General features: G+C 43.6%; 1 protein-coding gene across 5 annotated transcripts in view; it reads left to right on the top strand.

Annotated features, from left to right (window-relative positions):
* The first annotated feature begins 721 nt into the window (after nt 1-721).
* The window catches only part of Klhdc1 (kelch domain containing 1), a 37,537-nt gene continuing 15,856 nt past the window's right edge, over nt 722-22,402 (top strand). For 2 of the 5 annotated variants that reach the window (XM_055595483.1, XM_055595487.1), the window contains exons 1-10: nt 722-860; nt 8,312-8,382; nt 9,053-9,170; nt 9,583-9,701; nt 11,587-11,665; nt 13,483-13,566; nt 15,315-15,398; nt 15,869-15,927; nt 18,244-18,356; nt 21,601-21,673. In XM_055595483.1, the coding sequence (XP_055451458.1) occupies nt 765-860; nt 8,312-8,382; nt 9,053-9,170; nt 9,583-9,701; nt 11,587-11,665; nt 13,483-13,566; nt 15,315-15,398; nt 15,869-15,927; nt 18,244-18,356; nt 21,601-21,673 (896 nt within the window). In that variant the 5' untranslated portion in view covers nt 722-764. Of the gene's footprint in view, nt 861-890; nt 1,221-8,311; nt 8,383-9,052; nt 9,171-9,582; nt 9,702-11,586; nt 11,666-13,482; nt 13,567-15,314; nt 15,399-15,868; nt 15,928-18,243; nt 18,357-21,600; nt 21,674-22,402 lie in introns of those variants that run through there. The other 3 variants (XM_055595488.1, XM_055595486.1, XM_055595485.1) reach the window with 3 other exon arrangements.

Below are 22,402 nucleotides of genomic sequence, written 5' to 3'. Positions count from 1 at the left end.
GCTAACAGCAGCAATGAAAGGGGGAGTTCTCAAGCGCTCAAGCGCCCACTCCCCCGCTTTTGTAGGCAGTTTACAGTTGCTAGACAGGGACATGTTATTCAGTGGTATAACCATGCTCTTGCAACTGTAATTAAACTCACTGGCTCTTCAACAGAGACTTGAATGGAATTGTGCCTTTGTTCTGTTGAACAGGGGTTTGTCCCTCCCCCCGGAAAAAAGTTTATACAAGTGGAAAAGCAAGACACAGGGCAGCGTAAACAATGACGCTTCCTTTTGTGTTAAGAAATGGGGAATTGTGTCTGCGTTCACACTCACATCACCACAAAGAAACAACAGACACTCTCACTCAGTGCCTCAGGTATCAACACCTCCTACTCGGATTAGCAAGCAAGCACACGTAAGGGAAAAAGAAAACCACGAACACCCAGACACTACAGAACAAAAGCGAAGTTCCTCAGACGTGAATCCGGACCTGCACTACAGCTGGGCTGCTGGGCGTGGTGGTGCATGCACCCCGGAGGCTGAGGCATGAAGCTCCGGCGCTGGAGCACTGTCAGCGCTGCAAAATAAACCTGCCTCTACCACACAAGAGAGCCAGGTGGATGCAGGTGGAGAGGAGCGGGGAGCGGCCGGGCTCGGCGTCCCGGGCGGGCGCCGCGCAGACGCGCAGGTTCCTCGGTTCCGCCTCCGCCAATCTGGACCCTCCTCGCGTTCCGTCGGCGCGCGCGAGCCGGCGCCGAGCAGGCTGGGGCCGCGGAGGGCGGATGGCGGACTCGCAGGCCTTCTGCGTGGCCGAGGAGCGCAGCGGCCACTGCGCCGTGGTGGACGGACACTTCCTCTACGTGTGGGGGGGCTACGTGGTAAGGGGAAGGGGCGGGCGCGCCGGGGCGGCGCGGGAGCGGCGGCAGGCGGAGGACGGCCGGCGGCGTCCGGGGCGGCCCGCCCACGCAGCGCACTCCACCCGCCGCGCGCCGCCCGCGCCGCTCCCGTTCCCACCAGTCACCAAACCGGGGTTCCGGGGTGCGTGAGCCGCCCCCCTCCAGCCTCCGTGGGCTCAGGACTGGAGAGGACCCCAGGACGCTGCGCCGCGTCGTCTTGGGTCTCGTTGCCACCGTGCGACTCAAAATGCCGAAGTCACCAAGCAGTTAAATTTGTCAGCCCTAAACTCTTTAGTGGCGTTTCTTGGCTAATTAAGTACTGCCCCTGGAGCCTCAAAATAGGTTCGTATTCGCAGCGCTGCCGGCGCAGAATCTTGCGGTTGGAAATTCGTAATTACCATGGCGGTTGGAATGTGTGTTTGCTTTGGTTCTAGGGTCGTAGGGTGAGAGCCAGGGTCGTCGAGCTGGGAAGAGTAATTGAGGTGGTACCCGCCAGCCCCGTTCGTTCACAGATCACAAAGTGATTCCCACGGAAGCTCTGCCGCAAATGGAAAGATAACTTGTCTTCTGACTTCCTCGGTTGCCCCTATGTGACGGACCTGTAACACGAGTGAATCAACGAAATAAAGTGCATACATGCTGTGTGTGTTCAGAATCCTCAGGTCCGAGTGGGTTTCCATTGCTGTTCTGTGTGCTCGCTCCTGATTTAGTGCAGTATCAGAAAACAACAGAACTAGTTTTTGAGTGCCCACTCTTACCTGGCATGTCCCTGGGAGCTCTCCTACCCTCCTCAGTAGGACCTAATGGTAATATTAATAGTTTAAGAGCTATTTTATGAACATGAGTGTTTGGCCTCTGTGTGTTTCTGTGCATCTGGTATATGCTTGCTGCCCATGGAGGTCAGAAGAGGGTGTTGGGAATTTTGGCGATACCGACTGAATGCAGGTCCTCTGCAAGAGCAACTAGTGCTTTTTTACCTACTGAGCCATCACTCCTGCCCCAGGTCTCCATTTAATGAAGAAAGGCCTTGACCGTTTGATGGTCAGTGACATTAGAGAGGGGCTTCTTTCTGGAGCTTTATTTTGCTTTACTAATTAATTGAGACAGGATCGCACAGTCTGGCCTGGAATTTCTTGTGTGGCCCACGTTGTCATTGGAATCAGGACAAGCTCCCACGTGTTGAAGTCTACAGCGGCGAGCTACCACAATTAGCGCTCCCGTTTTTTTTTTTTTTTTTTTTTTTGTTTGTTTGTTTGTTTGTTTCAGACAGGGTTTCTCAGTGTAGCCTTGGCTGTTCGCCTGCCTCTGCCTCCCTGGGTGCGTGATTACAGGTATGTGCCACCGCAGCCCGCTTTTTTGTGTATGTTGTTTTGTTTTGAACAGGGTCTCAGATAACTACAAGTTGGCCTTGAACTCCTCATCCTACAGCTTCCACCTGTTGGGAATCACTAGTGGTTATCTCCTGGCCTGGCTTTAAATTAGTTGTTCGTTTGTTTTAATGGAAAAACTAGTTTTTGATGCACATACAGTTTTTAAAAGTGTTTTTTAAGCCCAGCTACTTGAAGATACGGACTTACCAGACTTTATTTGCTGTGTTTATATTGCGTTGTGTCGACAGTGGTGTAAGTTAAATGGAAAATATTAAAATAATCCTGCAAGCCAGGCTGTATGGCAGCACACCTGTGATTCACCACGTTGGGAGGCACACACCGGACAGTCAGCAGTTGGAGGGCATTCCCTGTTACATGGTGAGCTCAAGGTAGCCTGGGCTACGTGAGGCAGTGTGTGGAGAAGTAATGGTAATCTTCTAATGGCTCAACTCCATAAATGAAATATATCCGTGTAGAAGTCTCTGGGGCCTTAAAGGAAGGGCCTGGGTGTTTTAAGTCTAATTTTTCTCTTGAAAGCTGTAATGGATGAGAGCCCAGTTCTCCAGGGGCAGCTCTACAGAGTTCTATTCTGTCTACGTGTTATTCCAAAGAGCAGAGGTGGTACAAACACAACCCTGTAAAATACAACACAGATTTAAAGCCTGGCTCTACTCCTGCTTAGATCCCAGAATTCATCAGTAGTTCAATAATGTCCCCAGTATAAGTGGAAGGTGGGAAGAGAGTAGGAAGCAAAAAAGACAAGTCTTATCTCCAGAAAATGCAGGATCTTTCAACAGCTGTTTTGGGATGTCCTCCTGAGCAGGACATGGTCGTAAGGCCCTGGAAGCTGGAGGGAGTCCAGCAGTCAGAGGTTAGGAGAGTGGCTGGTGTCGTCTATTTTGTATACCAACCCGTATTCCTCGTTAATATGAACTGTGTGTAGAAATGGACAGAGCTGTGTCCTGAAAACTCAGATACCTGTCTGAAGTACTTCCTGTTTGAGCCAGTTTTAAAGAACCATGTATTTGAAACTACTCTCCAGAGGCCAGATAGTTTGGTGCTAGAATATTCTTTTGTTTCTCCATGACTTTTCTAAGTTGACATTCATGCTGGTCCCAGTGCTGCTGGTAGGGAAAATGTCAGCAATTTCCCCGGACTCCCCTCCACCAACACTCGCACACCAAACAGGCTCTCTCTGTGTGTAGCCCTGGTTGTCCTGGAACTTGCTCTGTAGACCAGGCTAGCCTTGAACTCAAAAATGATCCATCTGCCTCTGCCTCTGCCTCCCAAACAATGGGACTAAAGGTGTGTGCCACCACCGCCCAGCTTTGGTTCCCCAGATTTTGCAGGAAGAGTCATTGTCTGTTCGCAGATGGTGTATGTTCAATCTCTCAGCCAGACGGTTCTGTTTCTCTAACAGAATCAATAAGATGGATCTTTCTTCAAAATTATGTATAATTTTGATGAATAAACATGATCTAGTCTGTTATGTATGGAAGGTCAGTTTAGGAAATGTTTGCGAAGAGTGAAGGTAAGAGGGCTCTAGTCACAGAGACAGCTCTATAGTCATCGAGGGGCTCTGATCCATCAGGCAGCACTGCAGACTGGGAAAGAGATGGTAGAAGCAGTGGCACACGAGGCTATTTTTGTTTCTAAAAGATAGCATTTTGAAGCAACACAAGCAATTATACAATAAATTGTATTTTCTAGGATACTTCTAAGATAGCTGGAGAAAAATTATATCAGAGCCTTAGGACTGACAAGTTAAATATAGGAAAACTGACCTTCGCTATGAGGAAGAAAGATAGGACTATTTAAGAATCTTTGGTTGGGAAAAGAAAACCTGACTTGGAAAAAAAATCAAACTTTAAAAAAAAACAGTATTAAAAAAAAAGCACTACAGAACTTAAATGAGAAACTTAATGAGGAAATATTTGTAATGTGTGTGAGAGACTGAAGTCCTACAAAAACCAAGAGCAGTGAGTAAGCACAAGTGAGTTTCAAAGAACCAGAGGGGCTCATGTGCTGGAGTCCTTGCCTGATGCACAGGAGGTCCTGGGTCAGACTGAATAAACTGGCCATACGGTACACACTTGTGGTCCCAGGACTTAGGAGAAGGAGGCAGGAGGATCAGATGTTCAAGGTCATCCTTGGCTACATAGGGAGTTAAAAGCCAGCCTGGGCCAGAGACTGTCAAAACAAAAATGTTTTTAAGTAGAAATAACATAAAAAACAAAATTCCAGGACCTGCTGTAGAGGAGGGCAGCATGGACAGGATGATTTCTGAAGCTCAAGGTGCCTGGCCTCAGACACAGAGGGACAAGCAGCATGCCAGTGTGAGTCTGCAGACTGTTCATAGTGTGGCCTCAGCTTGCTGTCTGCATAGACCAGATCCGAGTTCTCCAATCTCCCTGATAACTTGTGACCTCCTTCATAGTCCTTTCTTAAATACTTATAAAGTGTGTGTCTTTGTTTGAGACGGTCTCCCTGCAGCTCTTGCTGTCCTGAAACTCATGTAGACCAGGCTAGCCTCTAACTCATAGAGATCAACCTGTCTCTGCCTCTGGAGTGCTAGGATTTAAGATAAGCACCATTATCCTAGCTAAGGTTTTGGGTTTTAAATTTTGAAGTATACGCACCAAGGAACACATAAAATACCACTTAGAGATAAGCACACTCACCTGCCAGATTAAGAACCAGGACCAGTAGAATTTGGTGATTCATAATAAAGATTATAAAATTGTCAACTGTGCAGTTAAAAAAAAAACAAACAAACAACAAAATCCAGGGCCAGGGAGGTTGCGCAGCAGGTCAGGGTGCTGGATGCCAAGCTTCCTGAACTGAGTTTGCTTCCTGAAACCCATGTGGTAGGAGGAGATAGTCAGCTCCCACAAGTTGTCTTCTGATCTCCATACATGTGCCTTAATATGTGCCTGCCCCTACACACACACACACACACACACACACACACACACACAGAAGAAAAATATTTAGAATTATTACTACCACTTTCAAAGTTTTTTGTCTTTCTGTCTTTTTCTTTATTCTTCTCTTCCTTCCCTCCCTCTTTCTTTCCCTCTCTCTCCCTTCCTTCTTTCTTTCTCATTTATTTTTCCTTCTTCATTCCTTCCTCATCCTTTCTCTTTCTCTCTTTCCCTCCCTCCCTCTCTTTCTCTATCTCCTTTCTTTCTCTCTCTTCTTTCTTTATTCTCCTTTCTTTCTCTCTCTCTTTCTCTTTCTTTCTTTCTTTCTTTCTCTCTCTCTCTCTCTTTTTTTCTTTTTTTTTTTTCACTTTTTTTGAGACAAGGTATCTCTATAACAGCCCTGGCTGTCATGGACTCACTTTGTAGACCAGGCTGACCTCGAAGTCACAGAGATCCACCTGCCTCTGCCTCCCTGCGTGCTTGGATTGCAGCCTTATGCCACCCCTCTTGGTTATTTATCTTTCTTTGTTAACCAGGCTCCCTTCTCTCCCACTCCCACAGATTATTGCTAACCCCTATTTTTTGGTTCCATCATGCTATTATCATGGGTAGTGGCTTAAGATAAACTGCCTTTGAATGGCAGATTTCTTCCCAGCACTTTTAGATCTATAGAATAACTTATAAAATGTACAATATGGAAAATGAAGACTTTAGAATGGATGTGGGAGGAGGAGGAGGGGGGGAGGAGAGAGAATGTAAGTGCAGGTGCTCAAGAGGTCCAGAAGAGTTTCAGGCAGCTGTGAGCTCTCTGATGTGAGCACAGGGAACTGAACTTGGGTCCTCTGGAAGAGTGTTCATACTCTCAACCACCGAGTCATCTTCCCAGCCTGTATGGTGTTTCTTTTTATTAATTCCTGTGACGCTGCTCCTCTGGTGGCTGAGGGAGTTTTACGTTTCCTTTGGACATCATTAAGCCTTGAAGCTCTTGAAGACAAATTTGACACTACGTGAATCCTGCCACTTTGTCAGCACTGATCTGGCTCTTGGGTTTACTGTTCCCACTAGAACTGTTGACTCCATTCCTTAATGTTTGTTATAAATCTTATAGGAAGTGCTTCTGAGTATTTAGGTCTATGTTCTATTATTGTTCCTGTTATTTTATTTTTATTAAATTACTTTTTCTTTTGAGTAAGGGTCTTATGTATCCCGGGCTGCCCTCACACTTGCTATGTAATCAAGGACAACCTTAAACCTTTGATCCTCCTGACTCTGTCTTTTGAGTCCTGGGATCATAGGTGTGCAATCTATGCTCATGAGGTCCGTGAGGAAAACACTATAAGCACTCCACCAGATAAGCTGCAGCCCCAGTGCCCTTCTCTTTTAAAACTATATTCTGTTTTTGTAACTGTTCTGAGCCCTTGCTGTCTACCATCTCACTGGATTATCACTACCTTGAATTTCTTCTTTATTACTTTTTAGTAGTTTTATCACGCGTGTATCTGTAAACCGTATAGTAGTTGATCTGAAAATTACAGCATACTTTCCCCTTGTGACTTACCCTTCAGTTTCAGACTTACGTATTTTTCTTCAATCAGGTTTACTTGTTCTCTTTATTTTAATTTTAAAAATGGACTTGTCAGTGTATGCGCGCAGACATTTGCTGTGTGTGGGTGCTTGCAGAGGGCATCAGATCTCCTGAGGTAGGAGTATCAGGTTGCTTTGAGCTGACCAATTGCCTGACATGCAGGCTTGGTGAACTCTGGTCCTCTGGAAGAGCATCAAGTGCTCTTACCCACGGAGCCATCTCACCAGCCCTGTTTATGTATACATTGTTTAGTCATTCAGAGTGCACTTGTATGGCTAGTCCCGTTTTCCATCCCTATTCATCAGTGCCTGTTCATTAAATATCAGCAAATATTTGTCAAGTCCCTTGTAAGTCATCCTTAGATCCATGAATGAATGTGTGTCCCATAGAGTGTTGTATAAACTGTTACTTCCTTATCTAGTCCACCCTTGTTCTTTTCCCCCTGTAACCATCAATGCAGCAATGAACATTCTTACAACATGCCTATTATACACAAGCAGGGTTTGTGCGCTCTCTAGGGCATGTACCGAAGAATGGAATGTTGGGCCACTAGGCGGGCAAATTGAATTGGAGATTTCAGACTGTTGACAAAATATTTGTATCAATTTGCATCTCCACCAGCCTCCTCATTCTTCTCAAAAGCATTTGATACCATCTGCCCTTATTTTTTTCTGCCAACACAGTGAGGGCAACATGGCATTTCATTGTAGTTTCAGTTTTCACCTCTCAGATGAATCATGTTTGACATTTTTATTTTATTTTGTGTGTGTGATGTGTGTTTGTGAGTGCGGGGACAAGTGTGCTGTGATGGATATGTTAAGGTCAGCTCTCTGGAACTGGTTCTCTCCTTCCATCTTGAGGAAGGTCCCTTTGTTTCTGCCATGCTGCATGCTGCTTCAGATTCCAGTCTAGCTGGTGCTCACATTTCTGGGCAGTTCTCCTGTCTTCACCTCCCATCTCTGGGAGGCTAAGCTGAGGTTTTCAGGCTTGTGTGGTAAGTACGTTTACCCATAGAGCCATCTTGATGGAATCCTTTCTCCTGGCCCACATGGTTCCTTCTCTATGCTAACCCATCCTGGCATTCCCCTTCCTCCTCTTTCTGTCTCAATCTTCTGTCTGATTCTCCTGTTTCCAAAATCCGGGCGCTTTAGCCACACCTACCCCGTTCCACTCTGCCCAGGTTTTACGCCTCTTAATCAACCAGTCTGGAATAATGTCTTAGGGAGGTTTACACAACAATGATAGTGCAGTAACCAGATCTTGAGGACCAGTAATTAGCATAAAAATTGACACATCAGAACAACCCCCACCATTTTCTAATTCAGTGTGTAATCTCCGTGTGCTGCGGGGGCTTTTAGTTTCTTTCTTTTTTTTTTTTTTCTTTTTTTTTTTTTTTTCCTGGTGTGAACCCTGAGTCTTTTTTCTTGAGACTTATATATTTCTCATTTTATCTTAAAAATTCATTTCAGCTTTCCTTAACCCAAGGAACTATTTGTTACTATATAATTGAAAAAATAATGAAAAATGGTAATTTTGTGTATTCTTTATTTCTAGTCTATTGAAGACAATGAGGTCTATTTGCCAAATGATGAAATTTGGACCTATGACATTGATAGCGGGCTGTGGTGAGTGATTGTGAGTTGTGAAGTGTTGTGTCTCACTCACTCACAGAGGCTTTAGTGGACCACAGGGAACTCAGGCGCATTCTGTGAACACCCTGCACCACTTAGATGCCCCTCTCCACTTCTCTGCTTCATTCCCTGGCTCTGTCCCTCCTCCCTTCTTTTCAGCATTCCGTGGCCCTCACCATTCCTAAGCCCCCTCTGTCTCTGAAGACTGTTTTACTCGGCTCATTCCCAGTCCTGGCAACTCCCATTAGGATGGAAAGTTTCTATTACAGATCTCCTTACACATTTTTTTTTAAGATTTATTATTTATTATTTATATAGCATTCTGCCTGCATGTGTGCCAGCACACCAGAAGAGGGCACCAGATCTCACTATAGATGGTTTGCCTTTGGTAGAACAGCCAGTGCCCTTAACCTCTGAGCCACCTCTCCAGGCCCGATTATCTATTTATTTGTTGCTTTTATTTTGGGGTAGGGTCGCACTTTGTAACCCACACAGGCCCCCAACTCTTCATCTTTCTGTCCCAGTCCCCCCAGCGCTGGGATTACAGGCCTGTGCCACAGCATCTGGCTACAGTTACATTTTACTTATGGTTGGAAATGATACTTTTCATGGAAAGAGTACTAAAAGGGGCTTTTATGTGTCTTCTCTGTGGTCCTCCTTGCAGGAAAATGCACCTGATGGAAGGAGAGCTCCCTACCTCCATGTCGGGCAGCTGCGGGGCTTGCATCAACGGAAGGCTGTATGTTTTTGGAGGATATGATGACAAAGGATACAGCAACCGAGTAATCCTTTTTTTAAATTCAGGAGTGTGGTCAAATGTAATCACTAATATGTCATTTCATCTCACATATTTGAAAATGTTTTAAAAAGAAGATAACTGGAATACATACTAAATTTATAGTCATTAGGCTTTAAAGTTAGATGGAGAATGCAGCAGCCATATTCTTTGTCCGTGTTCCCTTACTTCAGTTAGCCACACTCTTGATTGTTACCCACAGCCAGGAGCAGAAGGGGAAGGATGGTTGCAGTGTGTTTTAGACTTCATTTTGCTTCCGTCTTGTTGTCTTCAATTCTGTAATTCAAGTTTCCTAATGGGGGAAGTGTTTACTGGAAATAAAAGCAGTGTTAGTTTTTGGATGACAGAGCCTGTTTTCAGATGCTCTGGCTCCTAACAACACTCTCATCTTTTAAAAGCTTTACTTTGTCAATTTACGAACAAGAGATGGAACTTACATCTGGGAGAAAATCACCAAGTTTGATGGACAACCACCCACACCACGTGATAAACTTTCCTGCTGGGTGTATAAAGACAGGTAATACAGCAACTGAACTTTAATAACCAAAGCTGAGGAAATGCCGTTTTCCAGTAACTGTAGACTTGTTTTGATGTCAGTGGCAACAGCAGTCCTAAAACTGATAAAAACTCTGTCATAAAAATGAACATAGAAGAAATGCTATTTATATTTTTTACCTTGAATAATTAAAGTTTCTAGATACTAACACATTGATAGGCTAAAAATCTGAAGCCATAATAAAAAATATACAATGAGCCAGATGGTGGTGGTTCATGCCTTTAATCCCAGCACTTGAGAAGAAGAGGGAGGCAGATCTCTCAGACTTTGAGACCAGCCTAGACTACAGAGAGAATTCCAGAACAGCCAGGGCTATACAAAGAACCCTGTCTTGAAAAACCAAAACCAACCAACCAACCAACCAAAGTATACACGGAAAGGCCAGCTTCCTCTGTCCACCTTGACTTCCAGTTTGCCCCCACACAGAAAGCCCCAAAGTCCATATTTCTTTTTGTTCTTGGAGCGAGGCTCCCACATGTCTGCCGCTGCACACTTCTATAGCTCTAAGCCTCAAAAGCCCATTAAAGCAGGGCAGTGATAGGGCAACTTGTTGAAACCCCTCAATTGATTCCAACGTGCAGCAGCTCTTTGTCAGATCCAGGCATTTCCTGAGGTTGGCTCTAGGGGAATTGCTCACCTGTCCTCTCCATTGTCAGCTTCTTTTTCCCGTCATTTGATTTGACTCATTCCAGGGCTTCACAAAGCTAGGCATGCACTCTGCTACTAAACTGAACCACAAGCCCCTGTTCCAGCTGTTGATAACGACCTGAGCCTTCCCCACAGTCCCCAAAAGTCAGGGTGTGTGTTCGAGACCGTGAGGCTTCTTGCTTCTGACTCCTAATTTGCCATCCCAGCCTATGCATGATTTTGGTAACTTGCAGGTTTGTTTGTTTGTTTGATTTCACAAGTCCCCAGGTACCTAGTTTCCGCTCTCTCCTTCCCTTGCAGGAGGCATGAGGATAGCCATGGGTCTCTTTCCCCCTGCTGTGGGTTCATCTCCTGGTGGAGTTGTTCCCTTCATTTCTCATTGTTCCCTCAGTTCTTTGATTTTTTAAAAAAAACCTATAATTGTGTAGTTTATTTTTGTTTAGGTGGTTAGGGTAAGAGAAGAAATCTATTTGAAACTTCTTTTGTGTGTGGCTTTTGAGGTGGAGTCTCACTCTGGAGCTAGGCTAGAACTCATGGAGCTCAGGCTGAATCGGAAACTCGGAGACTCCTCTCTTCTCAGCCTCCTGTGTTAGTATCCTTTTAAAACTTTTATTTTCTTTTACTGGCTTTTATTATGCCTCTTTCTCCCTACTCCACCCCAATTCTTTCCAACACTCCCTACTCCACCAGGTAGAAGAAAGAAGGTTGGTGGGGAGAGGGGCGGAGTTACTCCCTGGGCTACTCCCTGCTATTGAGGGATGAAATTCCTTGGGGAAAGTCCAGTCTTTGTTTCAGGAGATCTCCAGCTTCTTGTCAAACTGCATCATCAGCAACCAGGAGCAGCAGCGGGAAGCAGCAGCAGCCTTCTTTCTCAGAGACCACATTCTCTCTGGCCTCTGGCATTTATTCCCTCTCCAGAGTCCTCAGATTTAAACTGTCTGCAGCTGGCAAAGAGCCCCTCTCAGAGCCCCTCACAAAGCAAATAGCCTGCTGCTGTGGACAGTCTGGGCCATTCCCACATCTCACACCTGGGATTAAAACAAACATGTTTACATAACATAACTGAGTTTTTAAAGACAAAAAAACCCTCCACTACACTCCTGAGTTCCAGAATGGCAGGCATGAGCCCCAGTGCTCAGCTATTTCAGCTTATCACAAAGACTGTGAACAAAGTGTGCCCTTCTCATTTGTTTTTCAGATTGATATATTTTGGTGGTTATGGGTACAGGAGGCACAGTGAGCTTCAAGACTGTTTTGATGTCCATGATGCATCTTGGGTAAGGAAGTAGTCACTTTTTAATTCAGTACTACTTTACATTTTAGGAATAATGAATCCAGTCATTCTCGTTTTAAGTGCTTCCAATTTGCCATAATTAACCCTATGGAAAAGCCTGCGTTTTGTTCTTTTATGTTTGTGTCCAGATGGAGTCGTCTCACGTCTCACTCAGTGGATTAGCCTTCACCGTCCCTTCTTAGCTGACCTCATCAGTCTCTTGCCTTCTGCTGGACAAGAGAGGCTTTAGCACAGCTTGGGAAAATGTGTTCCTGCTTGACTACTTGTCTGTTGTAGACCACAGCTCCATGTGAATGAGTCGGCCAGAGTTAGTCATAATTCAGCCTGACCTCCAGAGAGCAACAGGGGGTTGGCAGTGCTCTTCTTTTCTTGACCTACTCTTACCAGTTAGAGAATTAAAAAGTCATAAATTATAAAAAAAAAATTTTTCAAGACAGGATGTTACTCTGTAGCCCAGGATACCCTGGAACTCATTGTGTAGTCCAGGCTGGCCTTGTGTCCATGGTGCTCTGCCCACCTCTGCTTTTGAAGTGCTGGGACAGTAAGTACAATGCATTGTACCCAGCAAATAAAAATGGAGTCTTAACGAAAGATTACTCTCACTGGGAGGTGGTGGCGGCAGCCCACACCTTTAATCCCAGTGAGGCAGAGGCAGAGGCAGGAGGCTCTCTGTGAGTTTGAGATCAGGCTGGTCTACAGAGTGAGTTCCAGGACAGCCAGGGCTACACAGAGAAGCCTTGTCTCAAAACAAAACAAAACAAAACCCAGACCAAAAGATTACTGTCACTCTAGTGGGACCTAGACTACTTCAGTCTTACCTTCTAGCACAGATCGTAACTGTACATTTCATTTTATTTTATTTAAGTCTTATTCATTATTTTGTGTGTGCACTGCATGCAGGCAGGTGCCCTCAGAGTTCAGCAGAGGGTGTCAAATGCCCTGGAACTAGCACTGCAGGTGGTTGTGAGCTGGCTGACATGGGTGCTGGGAACCAAACCAGTGTCTTTTGGAAGAGCAGCAACGGCTCTTATCTGCTGACTCTTCGCTCCAGCCCTGATTGTACATTCTAATAAACATACACACAGAGAGACAGAGACAGAGGAGACAGAGACAGAAAGAGAGTTAGGCCTCTGGAAACCCAGAAAAAACGGCTGAGGTGCTATTAACATATCAGAGCCGACTCTGATGGCCAGTACCTCAGTTCCTACAGAGTCATTCTGGATGGCATACCCCAGCCCCTACTGTAACCTCTGCAGCCCAGGTCTTGGCTTCCGTTCACCGAGCCTCTTTGATCCCTCTATACTCAGCCATTTTGGCCTCTTCAATCTTTTGGCTCACTCTTGGCTTGTGGCTCTCCCCCCCCCCCCCCCCACATGGCCAAGTTCAATATGCCAGCCATGTTCACCCTGGACTCTTCCAGATGCCTCTGCCTCTGCTCACCTTCAGATCTGTAGTAAACCTCCCCAACTACAACTAGGCGCAGTCATGTCCTCATTTTTTTTTTCATTCATACACACACATTTCATGCATATAAACAAACATGGATATTTTTAAAACCTCCAATGTATTTTGTTTGTTTGTTTTCAGCTCCTAGGGTTTGAGTCCAGGGCCTTGTGGTTCTGGGAGCTATAGACTCATCCCTCAGCAATTAAAATTATTATTATTAGGATATATGTGTGTTCGCCGCTGTGGTGATGCTGAGCTAGTAGAGTGGGTGCCTGTGGCCTCCCCAGGGAATAGGTGGCACAGCCATGCTGATGCTTTAGCTACAGAGCTCTTAGCTGTTTGCTTCCGTTTCAGGAAGAGCAGATATTCTGGGGGTGGCACAATGATGTCCATGTGTTTGACACAAAGACAAGGACTTGGTCTCAACCAGAAATTAAAGTAAGTGCTACTAAGCTCCCCGGAGGCCTCTGGAGCAGAAGCCCTTCCTCTGACCCCGGCCCTCTCTCATTTCTCCAGCTTTCCCTTTCTTAAAAAACTTACTTTTTGGTTTCTGGGGCAGGGAGGGGAAGGAATTGTTATTTTTCTATTCATTGATATTATAAAAATCTCTTTTTTTCCTAAGTTCCTTCATTTTATTAATTGAATTTATAATTACTTGTAAAGTAATTCTCACTCTCTTCCTGCCCTCCTCTGTCTTTGTTGTTTTGAGAGGGCCTCTTTATGCAACTACATTGGTCTTGAACTTGCAATCTTCTGACTTCTACCTACCCAGTACGAGGATTATAGGTGTTACCACCATAACCAACTAAAGAAGCTCCCTTAAAAACTACTGACAATTGCTATTTTTTAATCAGATATCCCAGAAAAAATATTTCAAAGAGAAGTCATTATAACTTTGCTTTCGTCTCTGAGGAAGTCTTGTGTGGCTTAGGTAGACCTCACACTTGCTCTGTAGTTGAGGCTAGCCTTGAACTCATTGCCTCTACCTCCTCAGCTCTGGTATTGCCGGAATGAGCCACAGGCTCAGCCTCTGTAATCATTCTTTGCCCGTAAGTGTCTGTGTGAATTATCAGAGTTCTTTTATTTAAAAGTCCTTTTAAAACAGAATCTATCATTCTTCCTTCCTTCCTTCCTTCCTTCCTTCCTTCCTTCCTTCCTTCCTTCCTCTCTCTCTATCTCTTTCTCTTTCTCTCTCTCTCTCTCACTTATGTGGAGATCAAACCAACAGCCTCATAAGTACTAGGCTAGCACTCTATCACTGAGCTGTATCCCAAGCCCAACCTTGTGTTTTCATATGAGCTACATGTAATTCTAGCATGACAAAATACATTATCAATATTATTTTATTTACTAGAAACCAAACACAAATTCAGATTCATTTAAACAGTATATAGAAATCAAACAGAATCAACATCTTTTAAAGATTTATTTTTATTTTGTGTGTTTGAGTGTTTTGCTTGCATGTATGTACGGGCAACACGTGGGCATGTTTCTTAGGAAGGCTGGAAGAGCTCCTTGGATTCCCTCGAACTGGAGTTACAGGAGGCTGTCAGCTGACATGTGCTCCTGACCACTGAGCATCCTCCCGCCCTAGGAATCAACTTTTAAAAATGGTTTTCTCCTAGTTTAACTATTGCAGAGGGAAAGGTTAGTTCATTATTACCAGCTAGATCTCAGCACAGTTATTCAAGTGAGCCTGAAACATGAGATGAGCTTCATTCAAGATAAAGTATACAGAAGTTTGTTTTTTGTTTTTTTTTAATTCTAAGAATTTTAGAAAAAACAAAAACAAAACAAAAACATTTTCCAAAATCCAAGATGTCTAGGAAAAGATAAAGGACTTCTTTGGTTTGGCTTAAACCATCAGTGAAGTTTTTGATTTTTTTTTTTTTTTTTTTATTTGAGGACTTTTTGGAGTCATATGTAAATTCTTAGAGTCTCTGAGATGCAATAATACATCAGTGGTGAGGGGAGAGGGGAGGGTTTTTTTGTTTTTTAGATTTTTAAAATCTTTATATTTCAGGCTTATTTTATATGAACTTTTTCATTTTGTTAGGGTGGTGGGCCTTTTAAGGGCAGGGGGGTGCGCTTTCTTCCTAAGAAGCTGTTTGTAGTTATGACTGAGCATAGGATGTGGCCAGTACAGCTGTTTCAAGTCTGTCCTCTGTTCTGCTCTCTGCTTGCAGGGTGGAGTTCCACCACAGCCACGAGCCGCGCATTCATGTGCAGTTCTGGGAAATAAGGGTTATGTCTTTGGCGGACGCGTTTTGGTCAGTGTTCTCAATGGAAATTGTATTTTCATGTGTGATGTTTATAAACACTTGTCATCTGATTTTGTGTAGCATCTGAACATTCAAATAACCTAGAGATTAAGCTACACCTAGTACTAATTTGTACTTATCTCCTGTTTCCCAAAGAGAATCTACACAGGCTGTCACAGATGGTTTTTAATCATATTTTAATGAGAAGAACCCTTCACTTGAATGCAGGGTCAGCAATGGTTAATTTCTCATCATCCAAGCTCTGTTAGTTCAAACCCATCTCTTCCTTCTCGCCTGGACACACTAATCTGGGAGCTTCATGCTAATTTTCTTAATGCTTAGAATTCACTTTCAATGGTTAAGCTTTCAATGCTAAGAAGAATAGGGCAATCTGTGCTTAATCTGAACTTGTTTTAAAACTAACATTTTACTCCATAAAAGAGTTAAAACACTGTCCAATTATCGTGCTTTTATTTTAGCAAACTAGGATGAATGACTTACACTGTCTAAACTTAGATACCTGGATTTGGTCTGGAAGGTAAGTGTGAAGTCTATATACCAGTCTGTAAGAGTGTGGGGGGGGGGTCATAATCCAAGTGTGGGTTTCGAAATTGAGTTGATATTTTTCCTTTAGATTATATCTCTAAACAAGGGCTATAAAATACGAAATATAAATTTTAATTTTTTTCTTTCTGTCCTTCCTTTTTTTTTTTGAGACAGAAGCTCACCAGGTAGCCCCGGCTGGCCTTGAACTCTGGGTTGTCTTGCCTCAGCCTCCCAAGTGAAAGTACTATAGGTTCTACAGTCAGCTAAATGGAGTTTATACAAACATAGAAGACATTAAAATAGCAAGAGTTGAAAAGTATCATGAGAAAGTACTGGCTGTATAATGAGCATTCTTTGGAGACGGGTCAAACAGAGGAGATGGAGTGGCTAAAAGGAGTCATCTCACACCCCTAGATAATGAAACTGAGAAGTCAGATTTTGTCTATGGCTCATTGTATTGTTTAACAACTAAATATATTTAGGTATTAATTTGGACATCCTGTAATGTGATGGAATCGGGGCTCGCTGTCTGTCTTTCTGTCTATCTGTCTATCTATCTATATCTATCTATGTATCTATCTATCTATCTATCTATCTTTTTTGAGACAGGGTTTCTTTGTATAGCCTTGGCTATCCTAGAATCGATTTGTAAACCAGGCTGACCTCAGACTCACAGAGTTCCACCTGCCTCTGCATCCTGAGTGCTGGGATTACACGTGTGTGCCACCACACCCAGCCTATCTATATATTGTAGATATACTATAAAGTAGAAATACCATTAAAAATAAAACCATGAGGACTGGGGAAACAGGTTAACCAGGAAGTACTTGTGTAGGAAACATGAGGACACATGGGGTTTAGATCCTCGGAACCCATGTAAAAAGTGAAGTGTGTTGCCTGTGCTTCCTGTCAGTACTAGGGATGCAGAGATAGATGGAATCTTTGGGCTTTCTTGCCAGTCAGCCTAGGTGACTCAGCAAGTTCCAGGCTGGTGAGAAACCCTGTCTCAAACAAACAAATAAAACCCCAATGTAGACAGCTCCTGAGGTACAACACCTGTTACTGACCTTTGCCCCCCACACATACACACAAATAAAACTGTGAGCCAGACATGGTGGTACACCATGTAATCTCTCTTATAACTCAGGAGGCTCAGGTAGGGAGACGATGAGTTTGGGGTTAGCTTTGCTCTGTAGCAAATTTGAGACCTGTCTGGGGTATATGGCAATACCCTGTCTTAAAAGGAAGCAACTCCCCCAAATAAAAAATAGAACCATAAATGTATGAGCAGAAAGAAATAGGAAGATGTTCTTAAAACTTTGGCATTAGGGACTATGTGAATCTGAATTTGGAAAGTGAAAAAGACTGATTCATAAAACCAGCTAAACAGTAAACATTTCTCTGCAAAAAATGTACGCAAAATGTTAAAAGACAAATTGGAAACTATAAACCAAAAGTAAACTGAAAGCAATATTTGTAGCATTTTAAAAAAAAGAAAGATGAGTCAGATATAGTGGTGCACAGAGGCAGGCAGATCTCTGTGAGCTCGGGGCCTGCCTGATTTACAAAGTGAGTCCAGGACAGAGAAACCCTGTCTCAAAAAACAGAGAGAGGGAGAGGAAAGGGGAGAGAAGAGGGAAAAGGGAAGGAGGTGGGGGAGTCAAAGCAAAGGTCCACAAGAATTTAGGGTTAAAAAGACACTCTAGTGGGAAAGGACACAGATGGGCAGCTCACCCAAGGAGCAGGTGACCAGAGGCCACTGTGCTAGGCTGTGACAGCGCACTCTGTAGACAGTTTCCTGAAAGGTAGTCTATGGTGTACTTGGCACAGACAGTGGAGCAGGGAGCAGCAGCATTCAGGAGAAGGAGGCACAGGAAGGCAGACCTCTGTGAGGTCTCTGAGGACAACCTCCTACAGAGTGAAGGTGTTTTGTGGTTGTTAATGACATATAACCACAGTATTTATCGTCCTTCCCTCCCTGCTTCATTTCCCTTCCTCCTCCTCTGTATATATGTCTGTATAGTGTTCAGGCTGACCTTGAAGTCACTACGTAGTCCAGGCTAGTCATATTTCAGCCTCCTGGGTACTAGGATTACAAGTATGCACCTCCACCCCCTCGCTCAGCTTTTTCTTTAAGATCTGTGGTGAATGCATAGCACTAATGGGCCAAGGCAGGAACATCATGAGCAGAGGCCAGCCTGGCTACATGGTGAGACTGTCTTGGGAAGATAAAAAAAAAAAAAAAAAAAAATCTTTTCATTATGGTTATTTCAAAGTTGGATTTTAATTTTGTTTTCCCCTGCTACAGGATTTCTGTTAATGGAGAAAGCCCCAAACATCGGTCATGGCACACTTTAACAGCAATAGCTGATGATAAGCTTTTCCTATTTGGTGGACTAAGTGCAGATAATATTCCATTAAGTAAGTCCGTGCAGCTTAGCATACAGCCATCACCTCATTTACCCAGCACCCATGCGTTAGGCGTCTGGGGAAAGGTGTGGGAGCATGGTAGTGGCCTGCGGGGCCTCCTGGGGATGGGGAATGGCTAAAAACTGGTTTACATTTCTTCCCATTGTGTGTGGGGGGGAGACAGGAGAACTTGGGGGAGTTGGTTCTCCTTCTACCACGTGGGTCCCAGGGATCAAACTCGGGTGATCAGGCTTGGCAATGGGCAACTTCACCTGCTGAGCGGTCTTGCTGGCGCCAGGGTCTTGGATTGTTTTGTTTGTTTGATTGATTTTTTTTAATTTTTATTTTATGTGTTTAGGTGTTTTGCTGGTATGTATGTCTGTGTACCACATGCATGCAGTGTCCATGCAGGCCAGCAGAGGGTATTGGATCCCCTGGAACTCGAGTTCCTGATGGTTGTGCACGGTCTCGTGGGCACTGGGAATCAAAACTCTGCAGGAGCAGCAGCTCTTCACCACTGAGCCATCCTCTCTCCTGTCTCTTGTTTTGTTTTGTAGAGACAGGGTCTCCCTGTGTTGCCCTGGCTGACCTGGAATTCACCATGTAGACCAGGCTGGCCTCGAACTCTAAGAGAGCTGCCTACCTCTTCCTCTGGAGTACCAGCATGAAAGGCGTGCCCCACCACCCTGGCTCATTTTTTTGACTAATGGTGTTTTGTACTTATACTGAATTCAATCTTTTCTCCCTATGTCTCTAACCAGATGCTTGCCCTGTGAATTGATGTGACAGGGCAGGGGTTAAAGCTCACTGGTTGAATGTTTGCTTGGCATCTGCAAGGTCAAGGCCCAGGACAGAGGAGAGAGAAGACAGTAGAGCTTCTTTTCATTCCCACACCCCGTGATTCTGTGTCTGCATCTCTTGTCTAGAGGCTTATTGTACTGTAAGCTAGACTATGGTTGACAGTCTTCCCTCTGAGGCTGGAAAGGCAAAGGTGGAAGGCCAGTTTCTTCCTTTTGTTCAAAAATTCCAACGTGGTTGGCGGGATCCTGGAACTTGGCTAGGTGGTGTTTTGTTTGCTTTCCATGTATTTATTCATTTATGCATGTATTGATTATGTGTGTGTGGTCATGTGTGTGCCGCATTGACATGTAGAGGTCATAGGTCAACTTGTGGGAGTCAGTCATCTCCTGTCCTTTTGTGGGCTTCAGGGACAGAGCCAGGTCCTCAGGTCTGGGCAGCAGGCACTGCTATCCACTAAGCTGTGTTGCTGGCCCACAAGTCTATAACTCCTGTCTAGCGCAGTTTTTGTTTTTTGTTGTTTTTTTTTTTTTCAGCAGTAAATTGTGGCATCAGAGGAACACAAATGACCAAGAATATGTATATTTGTGTTTGACATGTTAGATTATTTTCTTAACAAAAAAAATTATCATTTCCCATTCTATTTGCTTATTTAGTGTGTGTGTGTGTGCACGTGGTGTATGTGTAACATGGGTGTGGAAACCAGAGGACAACTTTTGTGAGTCAGTTCTCTCCTCCGTCCAGGTGGATCCTGGGAAACAGGCTCCAGGCTTGGCAGCAGGTGCATTTACCCACCAAGTCATCTTGTGGGCCCTTAGCACAAAGCTTTCTGTGGGTAGCAATAGTTTTCAGGAGCTTCACTGTTAAAACTACTATAATGCCTCCAGTAGAGGTCCTGGGGACTCGGTTGGAAGGGTGTTTGCCGTGCACGTGTGAGCCCATGAATTCTGATGTGGGCGCCCACATTAAGATCTGGGTATGGGGAGGAACTTCTGTAATCCCAGCACCAAATGAGGGAGGGGAATTCCTGGAGCCCCAGGTGGTCCAGTCAGTAAACTCAGTGAGGGAAACCTGTCCTGTTGAATCTGAAAGCAGCTTCTTTTTCTTTTTTTCCACTTTGTTCTTCGAAACAGCGTTTTTTTGTTTACAGCGTTTTTTTGTTTGTTTGTTTGTTTTGTGTGTGTGTGTGTGTAGCCCTGGCTGTCTCAGAATTCAATTTGTAGACCAGGCTGACCTTGAACTCAGAACTCAGAAACTCACCTGCCTTTGACTCCCTAGTGCTAGGATTAAAGGCTTGCATAAACACGCCTGGCTTCATTTCCAATATCAGTAATCTTCTAGCCACCAAACTCCAGAGGAAGTTCTTAGTAGGATTATTAATTATTCTAGAAATGTTTCTCCAGTTTTTGAGGACTTTTTGTTGTTGGTGGTGGTGGTTTTGTTTTGTTTTGAGACAGGGTCTCACTTTGTTCAACCTGGCCGATTACATAGCCAAGCATGACTTAACTTCTGCTCCTCCTGCCTCTTTACCTTCTAAGTGTTGGGATTACAGGCATACACTAATATGCCCTGATGAGGTTTTTCATTAAATTTGGAATACAATAAGACTGACATTTGTACATTTTAATACAGATTAATATCATAACTTTATGCCATCTACTGTTTTTAATTCATACTTGCTTTTAAAAAAAATTTGTGTGTATGGAAGTTTCCTACGTTTATGTCTGTGTAACACGTGTGTGCAGTGTCCACAGAGACCAGAAGAGGGCACCAAATCCCTTAGGACAGTAGTTACAGATGGGTGTGAGTCATCGTGTGGGTGCTGGGAACAGAGCCCAGGTCCTCTGGAAGAGCAGCCAGTGCTTTTAACGGCCGAGCCATCTCTCCAGCCCCGTCATTGCTATTTTTGATCATTAGCATAAGGGTCATTGGATGCTGTAGTTCTTCCTTCCTTATAGGAAAAGATTAAGACCGAGACACTTCATTTTGTTACACAGCCACAGCATCGTGGTCATGTGGAAGGTAGTGTCCATGCTACCAAGCAGCGTGTACTGAAGTGTTTACGGAATGACGCAAGATCTAGGAGTTACAGTTCAACAAGAAGGACAACACAGAGGCAGAGCACAAGTGACAAAGTTTCTCTTTTTCTCTCTCTCCCTCCTTTTTGTTCCCCCCTCCCCTCACATCTTTTTTTTTTTTTTTCCCTTCTTCTTCTTTTTGGTGCTGAAGTTGAACCAGGGCCTCATGTGCTAAGTGTAGACATCACCAAAAGCCACAAACCTTGGTAGTTGTTACTTCTAGGAAGTGAGGCATTCTCATGTTGTACATGTTTAAAATGTTTATGAAAAATATGCAAACTCACCCAAGATGATGCAAATATAAGATGATAAACCTGGAAAAAATTAAAATTATATTCCAAAGGCTTAATCATAATATCTGAACTGTCTTAATATTTCAGGTGATGGCTGGATTCATAATATAATAACAAACTGTTGGAAACAACTTAAACATTTACCTTATACCAGGCCCAGGTAAGCCCAAAAATAAAACAATTGAGAGTTTTTACAGTATTAAAATTTAGAACAGTGCATAGTGTTTGTAAGGGAACCATAAGCAACAGAAAGTTACTTCTCAAACTAGTTTTATGTTAATTAACTAAATTAATTATTTTGATTATGTTTATTAGAAATGATTTATCTATTTTTCTCCATAGTTGTAAAATTGAAAATATTACTTTTATCTAAATATGTTTGCCTAGTAAGTATAAAAAAAGCACAAAGTAATTTAAAACCTGTCATAAGATCATTTTTAATGTTACTATTTTTAATTAAGAGATAGGAATATGGTTAGCTTTAATCATGGGTTTTTTTTTTTTAGAAGACATTTAAAGCAATTTATTGGGATATTTGCTTTTATGTTACTGTAGAGGCAGATTATTTTTTTCTTACCAACAGGGTGAACAGGGCATGATGGCCCATCCCTGTTAGCCCAGCACTGGGAAAATACAGGCAGGTAAAACCTTAAGACCATTGTTTGCTATGTAGTGAGTTCAAGAGTAGCCTGGGCTACATGCATCCTTTTCTCAAAATAAGCAGCAGTGTGATATATTCATAAATGTGAATATTTAGAAAATGCTGTTTGTTGTCTATTACAGGACCAATATTATAGAAACAATATGCTATTATTAAAGAAAATCCAAAAGTACCATAATAATTTTTCAAATTATATTGACTAGTATAATGAAAATGTCCTCATAGGAA

The sequence above is a fragment of the Psammomys obesus genome, unplaced genomic scaffold, assembly GCF_907164565.1.
Source record: "Psammomys obesus unplaced genomic scaffold, mPsaObe1.curated_primary_1811, whole genome shotgun sequence".
Lineage (NCBI taxonomy): Eukaryota > Metazoa > Chordata > Mammalia > Rodentia > Muridae > Psammomys > Psammomys obesus.
Note: the sequence above shows the minus strand (reverse complement) of the source record. Positions and strands in the feature narration are given on the sequence as shown.